This window comes from Lytechinus pictus, chromosome 15 (genome assembly GCF_037042905.1).
Source record: "Lytechinus pictus isolate F3 Inbred chromosome 15, Lp3.0, whole genome shotgun sequence".
Lineage (NCBI taxonomy): Eukaryota > Metazoa > Echinodermata > Echinoidea > Temnopleuroida > Toxopneustidae > Lytechinus > Lytechinus pictus.
Window position 1 is genome coordinate 23,678,900 of NC_087259.1, and position 14,091 is coordinate 23,692,990.

General features: G+C 34.2%; 1 protein-coding gene across 5 annotated transcripts in view; it reads left to right on the forward strand.

The window, feature by feature from the left end:
- The first annotated feature begins 234 nt into the window (after positions 1–234).
- Positions 235–14,091, forward strand: part of LOC129277460 (uncharacterized) — a 29,708-nt gene continuing 15,851 nt past the window's right edge. For all 5 annotated transcript variants that reach the window (XM_064110319.1, XM_064110321.1, XM_064110320.1 and 2 more), the window contains exons 1-12: positions 235–629; positions 6,829–7,009; positions 7,424–7,554; positions 8,184–8,284; positions 9,001–9,095; positions 9,609–9,805; positions 10,537–10,615; positions 10,955–11,144; positions 11,733–11,882; positions 12,421–12,617; positions 13,346–13,412; positions 13,774–13,970. In XM_064110319.1, the coding sequence (XP_063966389.1) occupies positions 427–629; positions 6,829–7,009; positions 7,424–7,554; positions 8,184–8,284; positions 9,001–9,095; positions 9,609–9,805; positions 10,537–10,615; positions 10,955–11,144; positions 11,733–11,882; positions 12,421–12,617; positions 13,346–13,412; positions 13,774–13,970 (1,788 nt within the window). In that variant the 5' untranslated portion in view covers positions 235–426. The remainder of the gene's footprint in view (positions 630–6,828; positions 7,010–7,423; positions 7,555–8,183; positions 8,285–9,000; positions 9,096–9,608; positions 9,806–10,536; positions 10,616–10,954; positions 11,145–11,732; positions 11,883–12,420; positions 12,618–13,345; positions 13,413–13,773; positions 13,971–14,091) is intronic.

Consider the following 14,091-nt stretch of genomic DNA (forward strand, 5'->3'; position numbering starts at 1 on the left):
TTTATCATGCTAGTTCGATTTTTCTTTATTTATTCAAATCAACATTTTTCTGGGTGGACTTGACCTTTAGAAAGTAAAACCGAAGTAGGCCCTATCAGCCATATTTTCGGTATATCAGTCAAAGTTTAACGGTAAAATCCCTAATCCTTATCCCGAGATCTAGATCGTGTCGGTTTCGAGTGTTGCCCGCCGCCCTCTACGTTCTTCAGCTGGTTTGCATTTGCCGAATTTGCTGCCAATATTTCGCAAATCGTAAAACACGCAATTCAGCGTAACGACGGTGGTTGTGTACGGAAGCGACAGGTCTTAGCAACATCTTTAAACACCATGAATATTCTATTTTCCTACTTTTAATTTCACATCGACTCGATTTCTGCATGAGATTCAACCACAATGATGTAAACTGCAGAACAAAATCAACTGGAAATGACCCTGAATTGGCGGCAGGATGAATACTTCGAGTCGCTGCTCGCGCAGCCGGAGGACCCCGAGGCGCACAGGGCGCTGGAACTGCTGGTGGATGACATCCACAAAGACAAGGAGAAAACCATCAATGCCTTCATCTCTCATTATGGATCTGAAGACTTTCTCTGGGGTATTGTCCGGCTACTAGCTGAAAAGAATGCAAGGTAAATATTGAGTCATTAATCTGTTAATCAACTTGATATTTTAAGAATAGTAATCATGATAATTGGACCAAAACCAAAGCTTCAGTCTCTGTATTTTGGTTGTTCCGCTAAACTGCGTTGGCTCCACTCAGTGACTCACCATTAAACTTAAAGTAGGCCTATGCCTATATGCTATGGCAGTGTATCCTATTGCCGGACACCTTTATTTCAGTGCTTTAAAAATTACAACTAGAGGAAATACAATCAAGAAAAATTAGCACTTGCTATTCCAAATATGAAAATTATGAATATGATAAAAATTAAAATTATCTTATATTTTCCAACCGTTTTCTTTGCATCGCACTTGCCGCATACCCCTCCACGAAAAAAAAAAAATTTTCGTGCGTGACAAATTACATCATAATTCCGGACGCGTGCCAGACGGGTAGAAATATTCTTGATTATAATGATGTAAGAAAGAATTGTTATAATTTTTTCTTCATTTATCATATCATGAGTAAATTCACAGGTAAATTCTTAGTTTTTGTTTGCTTTCTTATATCGAATCTGAGCAGATCGATGTTGGTAATAAATTTGTGCCTATTGTTGCGTCCCCCCCAAACACAAAACATAATCCTCTGCTCCGCGGCCAATGTTGCTAACTAATTTTATTTATTTTTTAACTGCATGTTCCAGGGTGCTACATAACTTTTTTGAAGCACTTGCCCTGTCGGGCAAGTAAATTTTCAAATAGTTGGAAAATACTTGCCCGAATGTAGATTTCACTTGCCCAAAAAATCCTTCAAAACAAAGTTTTATTGCTTTAAAACAAGTTATAGGCTTACGGTTTTACATACCATACCATTGACGGCTTTAATATATATTTCAACATGACTACTGATGTACCTTGTATTTCTTTTTTTTTAAATGATTTTTATCTTGTACATCATCACAAAATATATGGTCTATATGTTCTTTAATCTATTTCCTAATCTCATATATTTTCCATATATTTTGGAGGGAACTAGGACACACAATAAAAAAAGGGGAATTCACTGAAAATAACCAGAGAAAAAAAAAGAAATTAAGAGAGGGGGAGAGAATGAAAGAAAAAAAATAAGAAGAAAGACAGAAAGGAGGAAGAAATAAAGGAAGGAAGAAAGAAAAAAAAAGAAAGAGAGAGAGAGAATGGCTGCAGGGGAAAGAAAGAAAGAAAGGAAGAAAGAAGGGAAAGAATGAAGGAAAGAAAAAAGAAAGAAAGAAAAAAAAACTGAGAGAAAAAAACTGAGGGGAAGAGAAAGAAAGGAAAGAAGGAAAGAAAGGAACGAATAAAGAAAGAAAAAGAAAGAAAAAAGGTAAAAGTAAAGAAAGGAAAAGGTAAAGGATGGATGGAAGGAAGAGAAAGGGAAAGAAAGAAAACAAGAGAAAGGAAAGAAAAAAGAAAGGAAGAAAGAAAAGGTAAAAGGATAGATGGAAGGAAGGAAAAAAAAAGAAAGATAGAATGAAAGACAGAAAGAAATGAAGGAATTCAATTCAATTCAATTCTGGTTTTATTGTGAAAATGGTACATGACAAAAGTCCGAAGACTCATATTATCATATTTACAAAGTAAAAATGTACATATATATTATTAAAAGATTAGGCTACAATATATCACAATTCTAGTGCTAGACAAATAATCAACAAATAAAGCCAGAAAAAAAATCATTTTGGACAATCTAAAAAAAAAAAGATTAAGATTGATTGAAATTATAACATTGTAAAACTATCATTGTCAAAATTAAATCCGCAAAGTTGCGAGTATTAAAAACATATATAAATTAACATTAACACTTTTAAAATATCATTATTAAAAGTCATGCATATTTAAAACTAGAAAAATATGTAGGCCTATATAAAAAAAAATTGTAAATAGCAAGACAAATCAAATAATATGTAAGTCCTATAAAAATATAAACCAGATCAATGTTGTATCAGAGCAGGTGTGAAATGATTTGTCTGTTGATCTATAGGAGGTACAGTAAAAAACATTTTCAAATTTTTGAGAAATTATATGTATATTTCATTGCTTTTTTTTGGAAGCTGCTCGCATATGACATTACAAATAAAAAAAAAAAAAATTTTAATAACTTTTTTCATCTTTAAATAGATTTTTCTCAAACCTTAACCAATATTTGTTTTAATATAATTTTTTGGCAATTTTGGGTCAGGGTGTACTTCCCTTTTAAATTTCCTTTGTAAGTATGTTGAAAACTTCAAAGCAGCTGAAATTATATTTAGAGTTTGACTCAGACTGACATTGTGACACATAACAATTACTCTACAGTACCGTATCAACTAAATTACAATTAATTTGTCAAGAGATAAGATCTAGACAAGAAATTCATTCAATGACCTAGATTAATTTTGTGCTTGTAAATTATGCCAGATCCTACAAATTAAGTGTCATTCATTATTTACACTTAATTGATCAGACTCTGCTCTGTATGAAATCACATCCTATTTTCATTAACTCAAACCTATTCACTTTATTAAACTTGTCAAATTTCTACCAATGTTGAATTACCCGAGACACAGAAAAAAATACACATTGGCTCATGGCAATTACTTATGAATACAGCATCTAATCATTGAAATTGTGTCTTTGTATTTTCACGATTCCATGGTCAGTCACATTACATGTCACTATTATAAATGCATGTATTTTCTATTACTTGGTGCTGTGCTGTAAGTTTTACAAGGATTAGATTTCCTGTCAAGTTAAGAATTAACTTACATAATTATGTAACAACTAAATCTAAAAAAAGCACTACATGGAGAATGGCTGCCAGCTCTATATTGTGGATGCCATGACATCCAAACATTGGTCAGTTGCTTTACACAAAAAGGACATATAAAAACCCTGACAGTTATTATTTATTAATATTAAGGAAAGAAGTCTTCACCAAAAATTGAGGAATATTTCGTCCACAAAATATTTGACAAGCATAAAAAAAAGGTAATCACTTGTCACTTGTGTCTGAACGACATCTTGCTATTAAAACTATATACATGTATGCTGTAACTTTCAAAGGGGGGAGGGCACACTTGCATAAAAACGGCATATTAACATTAAAAAAATTACTATGGCTCTCAAAGGGGGGGGGGGCACATGCAGGATGCCCCCCCCCCCCTGGATGCGCCACTGATTATTGTTGTTATCAAAACATCATCATTAAATCTTTTAATTTTCATTCTTTTTCAATTTTATGCTTATGAATTTATGTGGATAAAATTTGACAATATCACAGAAGAAATGGGGTTTGATTAAATGAAGTGGATGACAAAATATTGTGTGAGTGAATATTTTGATGTAAACTTAATTTAAAAGGAAATTTAGCAAAATTTGCTTAATCCCAAATCTCAAATGTTTTCTCTGAATAGTACACTTTTCATTCATGAATGATTTGTTGTAGTTACAATCTCTAGAATGCCAAGCTGTGTTTGGAATCTAAGCTCTATGTAATTCAGACAATGTAATTTCAGAGATCACTCAGTTTACCCAATTACAAATTGCATTGTATTCTTTTAATCAAATTGTATAATTTGTAGACACAATTGCTTTTTTATTCTCTGTCTCAGGAAAAAGATATCCACAGAAACTGACAAAATCTGTACAATGAAATTGTTGAAGGATGAGAGTGAGTTATTGTGCAGAGCTGAGAGTCATAGCTCTGTAAACATTTTATTGTTGATGATATAGGCAAAGCCTTTCTACAAACAGTGGTTACACCTTCTGTATGCACACTTGTCTGTTCTGTCAGAGAAACCTCTTAAAATAGAATGGAAATGTGGAGCACTTCTACTTTCAGAAAGAAAAACTCATTAACAATAACATTCCAGAGATGTAGACAAAAAAAAAAACAATTCGAAATCTATCGAACTGAAAATGGAAATTTCAAGTGTTGTTAGAATTGAATCCAGAATAATATTATTATTCATGTGTCTATTTTATAGATCTAAATAGATTTTGCCAGGGTTTCGGTCATATAGTTTGTAATTTGAGTTCCCATCACTGGAGTGCCTCGTTATTAAACACTATTTTGTGTGTGTGATATGTAGCAGACTAGCAGAAAGTCAGAAACCTCAAAGATACCATCAATGTACAAACAATAACAATACATCTGTAGTACATAGCACTGCACACCACTCATTATTCATTTGCTTCTTTTCAATATTATTACATGGTACAATGAAAATGATAAAAATGATGAGGATTGATTTACCGTTTATGCACTGAAAAAGAATAATGTGGTGAATAAAAGAAGTATAGCATATCCCTCAGAAACTTTATGAAAAGACAATTGATTCTAATTGAATAAAGTCAGCTCACGAAGAGTAAAAAAGGGGGGATGGTGAAGAAGAAAGAATAAAATAAAGCAGAGCTATTTGTTTTGGTTTTGTTTGTGTCGTGATGAAGAGAGTCTTGAATAAAGAATGCAAATAGTGTTTTGTTTAAAGATCCCTCATGCAAACACAGTGTGACTATAATACAAAATCCTGCATGAATGTTGGGCGGGGATGTATGCATGTACACTTGGGCACTTATTGAAAAGTAAAAATACTTTGTAAGTACTAGTAAACAAAATTGGAATGAAAGTTAATGACAAAAATGTAAACTTGCTGTTTTTATACTTTCATTGTACATTATCTTACAAAACTAGATAAGGGAGAAAGGAAAAAAAAAACATAAAGTCATTATTGGAATACAATATTTTTATTCTTGTTATTATCTCAAGTGGTATAACACAACAAGATTTGAGTATACTACTGAACATATTAAACAAATATAATTCCCAACTGGGAATCTGTAAAATATCTCTTCAGTAATCATTGACCTAATTATTGATCCATCTCCTGTGAATTGGGGTGGATTTCTGGGTCTTTTACTCTTCTGATGACAAGAAGTGAAAAAGTTTAACAAAAGAGGGTTTTGTAGTCTGTATTGATTATCAGAACAAAACATGTAGGAGGAACTATTAACAATGATCTGCCATTCAGTCAGGGTGTGGGAAAGAACTGTATTCTTAGTATAACTCTAATAACTAGAACAAGTCATCTGGTTGTTTTTGTGTATAGTGGTATGATTATGAATGTGGAGATTGCAATCATCAATTAGGTAGTACTTGTTTCATAAGGGTTACATTATTGCTCAAAATACATTTATGTAGCATCTGTGGGGGTAATGGAAGAGCTTGTAATCTTTGAATATTTTCATACAAAAAAGGAAACAGTGCAATATGCATGGCTACAGTCAGGAGTGGTAAAAACAACGGGTGGGGGAGGGGCAAAGTCAGGAGGGTGAGTGCCCCCCATGATTATTCAAGTAGTGAAAAAGAACCGATAAAAAGATTATTATGAAGAAAAAAAATTGTTGTACTGTTATTTAATCAGAGACAAAAAAAGTGAGCTTGCCTAAAGTTTCTTGCTCCCCTCACCACCTATGAAAATATCCTGGTGCACCCATACAATCTCGATTATATAATATTGTGTGAACACCATTTTTACATTCATGCCCCCAAAAGTGTAGCCTATAGCATACATGTTTAAATGTTTGAAACCCATCTTGAACAAATCAAAAACAAAAATTGAAGTCACTGACAAATTAGGCTAAAGTTCATTTAATTTTGGTTTGCCTGAGAATATTACAAATTCAAGGCCTCTGTTTTGTTTTAAATTGACGGGATTACAATAAATTGATATCTGACAATCCAATGATTGATTACAGATTTGCCTATCTTACAGTTACAGAGTATGCCAAGAAATTGTGTAATATTTGTATGTTGTGAATCAGTTGTATTAACATTGAAAATCGACAGATACTGTACATGTAGGTTGTGTATGTACAGAGTTGCCTATTTTACTGAGTGTGTCATAAAATATTGTATCTAAACTGGGAATGAAACTCACTTTGAAATTTACCAGTAAGTTGTCAGGAATACTGTTTGAATTTTCAGTACCCTACAACCCTATCTGTCAGATAGGTACCGGTAGGCGAGTTAATGTGATGTCACTTAATCAATGGTTTGTTCCCTAACATACACGTTCTAACTAATCAAATACATGTAGTCATACTTCCTATTCCCAATTTTACAGAGTGTGTTATAAAAGAACCTTGTGTAATATTGATTATTGTGAATGAAATGAAATTAACTTTGGAAATTCAACTGATTGTTTACAGAGTTGCCGGGAATGCTGCGTACATCTTTGGAACCTTGGCGGAGCATGATGTAGGTCAAGTTCGTGTGATGTCACTCATCCATGGCTCCTCTCCTCATAACATATTGACTGATCTTACCGATATGCTCTCCTATGACGATACAGAATGTGTCATGAATGCTGCGGGAACCATGGGCACATTGGTAAGAAATTTATCTTGAAGAACTTTTCTAAGAAATATAATTAATCTGCTTTTGTAAATTAGCAACAATTGTTCGTACCTTTTTCTCTCATGTATAGTTAAAGAGAAAAAAGATAAAGATAGAATACATTTACATGTATGATTAAAAATGAATGATCATTTTTTGAAAATTTGATGAAATACATGTAATATTTTATTACATAAATTGTAAATAGAGATTGATTTCACTCTTTTGCAAATTTAGAGAATAATCTAGAAATATTAGTCAGTCTTACTGATTTTTTTTCCAGAAAATCTAGAAATAGATCATTTTCAGCATTTGCTAGAAATCCATCAGTAATCTAGAGATTCATTTTGTATAACCTGTGTCCTCATATAATTAGTCCCTTAAACTTGTATGATATCCTTTTTAAAGGCTGAGAGTAAATCTGGTAGAGATTGGATGCTGGGTGAATCATGTTTAGATGATCTACTGAGAAAGGTTACCGGTCTTCTCTCCTCTTCTAATATGTGGACTGCTAGCAATGCTGCACTTGTTCTAGCCAGGTATGTATCAGGTTCTGGAAAGAGCATTTCATGAAGAGTTTTGTCAATGATTTTCACCTACTAATTTGCTCTCAGCCAATGAGATGCAATGATATTCAGTAGCATATGACATCTGTCAGTAAATACAAATGATAAATCTCTTTACATTTTATTACATAATTCAAATATTTTCAAACCTTGATTGTTTTTTGTAAGTATCAGTGATTTAAAATTCTTTAGGCTGTGATTGTTGAGATGAAAAAGAGCAGTGATGATGATGGTGGTCATAGTGGTGATGGTAATGATGATGATGATGATCATGATGATGTTGTTGATGATGGTGATGATAATAATAATAATGATGATGAGGAAAGTAAGTAGGATATAACATGGATCTCATCTATTTGCAATCGGGTTCTTGAGTATTCACATTTTCAAATCCTCATATGTTTTCATTGTAACCCCAAATACTTCACTTTCATTTAGAAGTGGATGTCCCATATGTAATCTTGGTCCCAAAGAGAAAGCTTACCAATGATTTTACAGTTTTCAATGATTCATTGCATTGACTACAATGTGCACTCATCCCTGACCTTTAATTGACAGTTTAGGTTATATTGTATTGTTTTCAATTTCCTTTCTTTTACCAGGTTCTCGATATCAGAAGAAGGATGTCAGCGAATCTTGAATCACTACAGCTCTCTTCATATCCTGACCAAGCTTGTAGAATCACTTGGAATGGATGAAGCTGGTAGGTCAAAAGGATAATTGGTCTGCAAGCAGTTGGTCTATATCACAGAGTCACCTTGGGTTATTAAAGCCAACATGTATTTGGTCTACTATCATTTTGGTCTAATTACCATTTGGTCAACAATATTTTGGACAAATTTCCTTCTAACCTTATTATCATTTCCACTTCACTTCATTTTCATCTACTTACACGTATTGCTTTTCACTATGTCAAATCAAAGTTTAGTTCAATAATAGTCTTTTGAGTAATGTATACATAATTTGTGTTAGATCAAGTGGGTATTGGTAGAAATGGGTAGAACTTAAACTGGAAAATAGACAAAATGTTAAATGGATGAAATGATAATTAGACCACATGGTTCATAGATGAACTGGTTGCAGACGAACTAGGATTAAACCTTGTGGGATGAGAGCAAATATATGGTAATAAGCTCATGTTCGCATGTGAAATGTGCACAGAGGAAATTATACACCCAGGGTTTTGAAATTTGATCCATAATATCAAAATTATAATAATTATATAATAATTATAGTAATATCAAAAGTATTGATCAGATTTATCATAGTGGGTAGTGCGAATAAGAATCTCTTTGCATTACCACAAGCCTAAAAATATAATCTGTAATACTATCAAGATGGACTCCTATTTGTAATTGTATATTAACTCATTAATCACTAATACTCTAATTCTTAGGATCTTGCCTTGTTTTTGTATAGGGAGGGGGATGAATGCAGCGTTTGCTATCGGCCGTCTGTGTGACATTGACGATGGAAGGCTGAGATTACTGAATCACAGAGATTCTGAGAAAATGGTAAGTTCATTGTAAATATCTGGGGGGGGGGGAGGGGGTGGTGATTCACAAAGATTTAAGTCTGACATAAAAGTCAAATTTAAATTCTCAGTTGCCTGTGATATACGGTGCAACAACTCTCCATTTGTCCAGGGTTTGTTTCACAAAAATAAACATCAGACTGAATGAAAGTCACACTTAATTCCCAGTTGCATGTGGTTTTAGATTTATTGTCACTTTGGTCAGATCATGTACAGGAAATGTACGAACGGCGTTTCTTTTAGAGAGAGTATTGGTTCAATAACGTGTACACGTTGGCGCGTAAGCATGACTTTAAGTCAAACTTAAGTCTTCATGATGCACCCCTAGATAGACTGAAGGGTGTTGACCAAGTGGGACTTACAGGTAGTATTACTATAATTACACAACAATTGTATAGGTATGTCCAAGTGAAAGTTGGCTCATGTACAATAAAATGGGATTTGAACAGCTAGCAGATTCACCATCCACCTCTTATTTTTACCACTACCATAGCTGGAGAGCTTGTGTTGCATGCTGACTAGTAAAGACTCTGGATGCGGGAAGAACGCTTGCTATGCTCTAAGCTGCCTGGCAAGCAGTGACCAAGGTCACAAGCGACTATTGCTGCACAAGAACTCTGACCTGATGCTACATCTCCTGGCCCAGCAGCTCAGCAATGAGGATGGAGAGACAGCATGGTTTGCTGCTATGTAAGTAATCCTCTCACAAGTCAAATCTCACAAAAAGGGAATTTGAATTCCAGGAAATGTGAAAGATTATATGGCAGTTATACCATTCTTTTTGTGATTTTTTGGAAAAATATATAATTGACTGTAAAGTGGGTTCAAAACATTGACCGACTGGATTTTAGCAATAGTTAGTGTGACATTTGCTTTGTCTCTTGTACAAGTATTTTTTCTTTGAACCATATAACTACCTTTGAAGTAAAGGGAGTAGAATTTACATTTGTTTAACATTTCCTAGTATTCACCTGTAACATGTGTAATATTTCCAATATGTTTGTTTGAAACAATCATATTTGCATGAAATATGATCAGAACTCTACATTTAATCTATATTTTTTATCTGGAATCCAATTGCCTGTCATTGCTGTTCGTTAGTCAAGATCTCCAGATCTGACTTGTTTTTCCAGAAAAGTTGAATTAGACAAAAGTTTGGAGGGATACACCTGGTTGACTCCTCCAAATTTTGGTCAGTTTAGAATGTTCGGTGCCACTGCATCAGTTGGAATCAATAGGACTGTTATTACAGATATTTCATTTTATTTTTTTGTCATCAGAGGATCCAAAATAATATACACTGATGTTCTTTCAACAAATGAAACTTTAAACAGCAGAGGATGTGGAAAAAAAAGAATTGTAGTTCCATCAAGATACGGCTATATTTTCAAAGAACATTTTGGTTTCTGTTTATTCTGCAGGACTCTTCGAACATTAGCTGGAAAGAGACAAGGCGTCCTCAGACTTAGAGACCATACTGATGTTGTTCCACTCCTGAAGGTTTGTTCCAAGATGATATCAGTATAGGATTATCGTGTACAAAATGGTGATAGAGATCCTTATCAATTGATTGGCTGAAATCCATCATGTGACCAAACTCTATTTTAGGTAAAATGACTTGTACTAATGACCTATGATGGTTTTGGATGGAGGATGAGTTATCAAATAACAAGGATCCATATCACTGTCTTACAAAAACATATAATACACATCCTTTTATTTGGTCGTTAGAATAATTGCCCACACTTGTTACCTTTAAGACAGAACTGTTATTACCTGGTGTGTGTAATTCTTATTATTGCCCTCTCTAATGTGTATTATTAATATACTATCTCACAGCAAATATCCCTGAAGCCTAGTCTGAACCCTGACCTCTTGGAAGAAGTCGACCTGACCCTTGAACTCCTGAAGCACCTTGCCAGACCCGAAGCTCCAGGGTTAGAGGTCAAAGGTCCCCACGAGATAGAAGTCACCTGGCCGGTTGTCGAGCTAAAGAGTGGATTACCTGTTACATACACCCTCTTCTGCGGTGAGTTCCTATTCATGCTGACAAGCTGTTTATCTCATGCACAGGTATTTGTGCCATATGGTCGGTAACAGTGGGGAAGTTTTCAAAGGTATCCAATCTAATCGCAGTGAAAGATCTCATTTTCAACTAGAATACATGATGTTTATTGATATTTGACTGCTATTTTGGTTGAGCTTATTTTTTAATCCACATCACAACTGGAGACTTTTCACAAAGAGTTAAATACGTCTTTCATACCATTGTGATTGCGGTTACAAATAACTATATAATAAATGTGTGCTCTCTTGATATTACCAAGTAAGCGATACACTGCACACCACCAGAAATTGAAGCCACACTTTGTGAAATGGCCCTCTGGAGTTAATCACTGACCATTTTGAAGTCGACTTTATTACCTATTAGTACAGTCAGGTGTATTTACATTGCATGGCATATAAAACAAGTCAATTCTGGTAATTGGAGCTTATGTTATAGCAACATGCTTGTCAAGGTTGGCACCAAATAATTAATGCCATTACCATACCAATGATTGAAACTTTTCATAAATAATTTGATTATATTTTGATGGAATTTTGATTAAATTTACAGAAGGTAAGCAGGTGTACCACGGTCCGGAGACTGTGCAGCTTATCTCTGGTCTGAGACCATTCACCAAGTACACCTTCAAGCTACAGTTACACACTGAGGGTGATGACAGTCCACATAGCAATGACTCTACAGCCAAGACGCAAGATGCAGGTGAGTTTATTGTATATTTTTGTGTTGTGGCCAGGTGCATTAGTCTCTGGATTTTGAAACAGAGGCTTGTTTGTTTGAATCTCAGTCATTGCATAACTTCAGCAAGAAACTGAGCTGCACTCAACTCTTCTGAGCTAAATGTTTACCTCCCAGGACTGAATTACGTGGAGTGCCTATTCACTGTAAAATACTTGCGGGCTATATATAACCATGGTAATAATATCTCATAGCTACTATCATATATTATATAGACCTGTCAATTAGTAGGATTTTATCCTAGTATTTAGATGCTGGGTAGTGATACTAAATAGGATTTTTTTCCCCTTTGAAATAGGATTTTTAAATCTTATTACAAAGGTTTTTTTTGTAAATGTTTCTTAAAATTTGAAACATAAATAGGATTTTATGCTCAAAATTTGTAAATAAAAGAAATAAAGAATTGGATTTTTGCTCATTTAGGGTTGGCAGTTCAGTATATATATGAATGACATTGTTGTTATTATTATCATCTTTCAATCTCCTCTCATCGTTCCATCAGCCCCCGATGCTCCTGAAGCGTTGCGTGTCCTGGGAATCACCACCTCACAGATCAGGTTGGGATGGGCCCCACCTCAGTACAGCAACGGTGGTCTCAAGGGATATGTGGTTTACAATGGCAAGCATCAGGTGGAAACCACCTCGGAACTCAACTCCATCATCAGCGGTTTGGCGCCAAAGACTTCCTATGAGATCTATGTGAGTTTGATATATCTGTTTCCCATAAATGTTTAGTTTAGCGCTCATAAAAACTTTCTTCTTTAGACAGTTTCATAAGAAGTAAAGTGTTATTATCAGTCAAGTCCACCTGAGTAAAAAGTTGATTTGAGTAAAAAGAGAACAATCAAATAAAGGCATGGCGGTGAAAATTTTCATCAAAGAATAGATTTAAACTACAGTAGGAAGGTTATGTCATTTTCGAGTTTTGCTTAATTTTACAAAACAGTCATATGCACATCATGGTTGGTATGCAAGTAAGGGAATCAATGACATCTTTAACTCACTATTTCTTGTGTTTGTTTTTTTGTGAAATATGGAATATTGATATTTTTTCTCAGTATAATGTGAAACAAACTTTTATTCCTCCCTGAACGTGTGGCATTGAATTGTTCCAGCCCATTGTGATGCTATACTACTTTCATGGTGTGCAAAAAAGACAATACTTTAAGTGGAAGGACCATGAAAAATTAATATGAGGGACAACCAAAGAATTTGTTGGCATTAAAGTTGAAAGGGATGTGATTTCAACATACAGGATTGAAAGCGGGTGCAAATTCAGAGCTTTTCCTTTATACACCACTGTACAATTAAAATCTGCGTACAAAGTTATTCATAAAATTATTATTTGGGCCACTTTAAATCTACTGAAATCTTCTTTAATGTTACACATGATTAATCATAATTATATTATTCATTCATATTTGTAGGTATGTGCATATAATCATAAAGGAAAAGGACCAAAATCTTCAATTTCAGCAACAACAGAAGAACTTGGTAAGAAATTTGCTTTTGCTTGAAATATCCCTCTTACATTCTTGTTGGGTAAAAGCAATTCTGCACATTTTTTTTATTGGTGTATACATTGCTTTTGAACTTGAACTTCTAAATTCAAATACATTTCAGAAGGGTATCGGGTTATAAATGACCAGAAAATAGTGTAAATGTTTATTGTCCTTAAATATAATACAACTAAAAACATAGATCAGAATCATATGAGATAAAGCTGTGTACCAAGTGAGCCATTGAATAGCCAACTAGATAATCAGTGTCATGAATAGTATATGTTACTATTATTATTATTATATATTTTGCTGGTAAAATATTGTTGATTACCTATTAACCGTATCTTATGCAGGCAAGCATGCTCCTAGCAAACCAACGCTGACGGCGCGTGGGCGGAGCCAAATTCATGTGACTTGGGCCCCGCCCGATTTTCCTTTGGGGAGGATATACCGATTTGAAGTCACCATGAACAGTAAGGTGGTCTATTCTGGACGGGATCTGAGCTTCACTGTTAAACAACTCACCCCAAATACCGAGTATACCTTTACGGTAAGTCAAACTATTGGTATTATGTTTCAGGGGAAGGTTCAAGTTGGTTTAAAAAAATAAAAACATTAAAGGAAGAGAAACTTATCAATGAAGATTTGTTAAAAATGATATATTGTAGCTG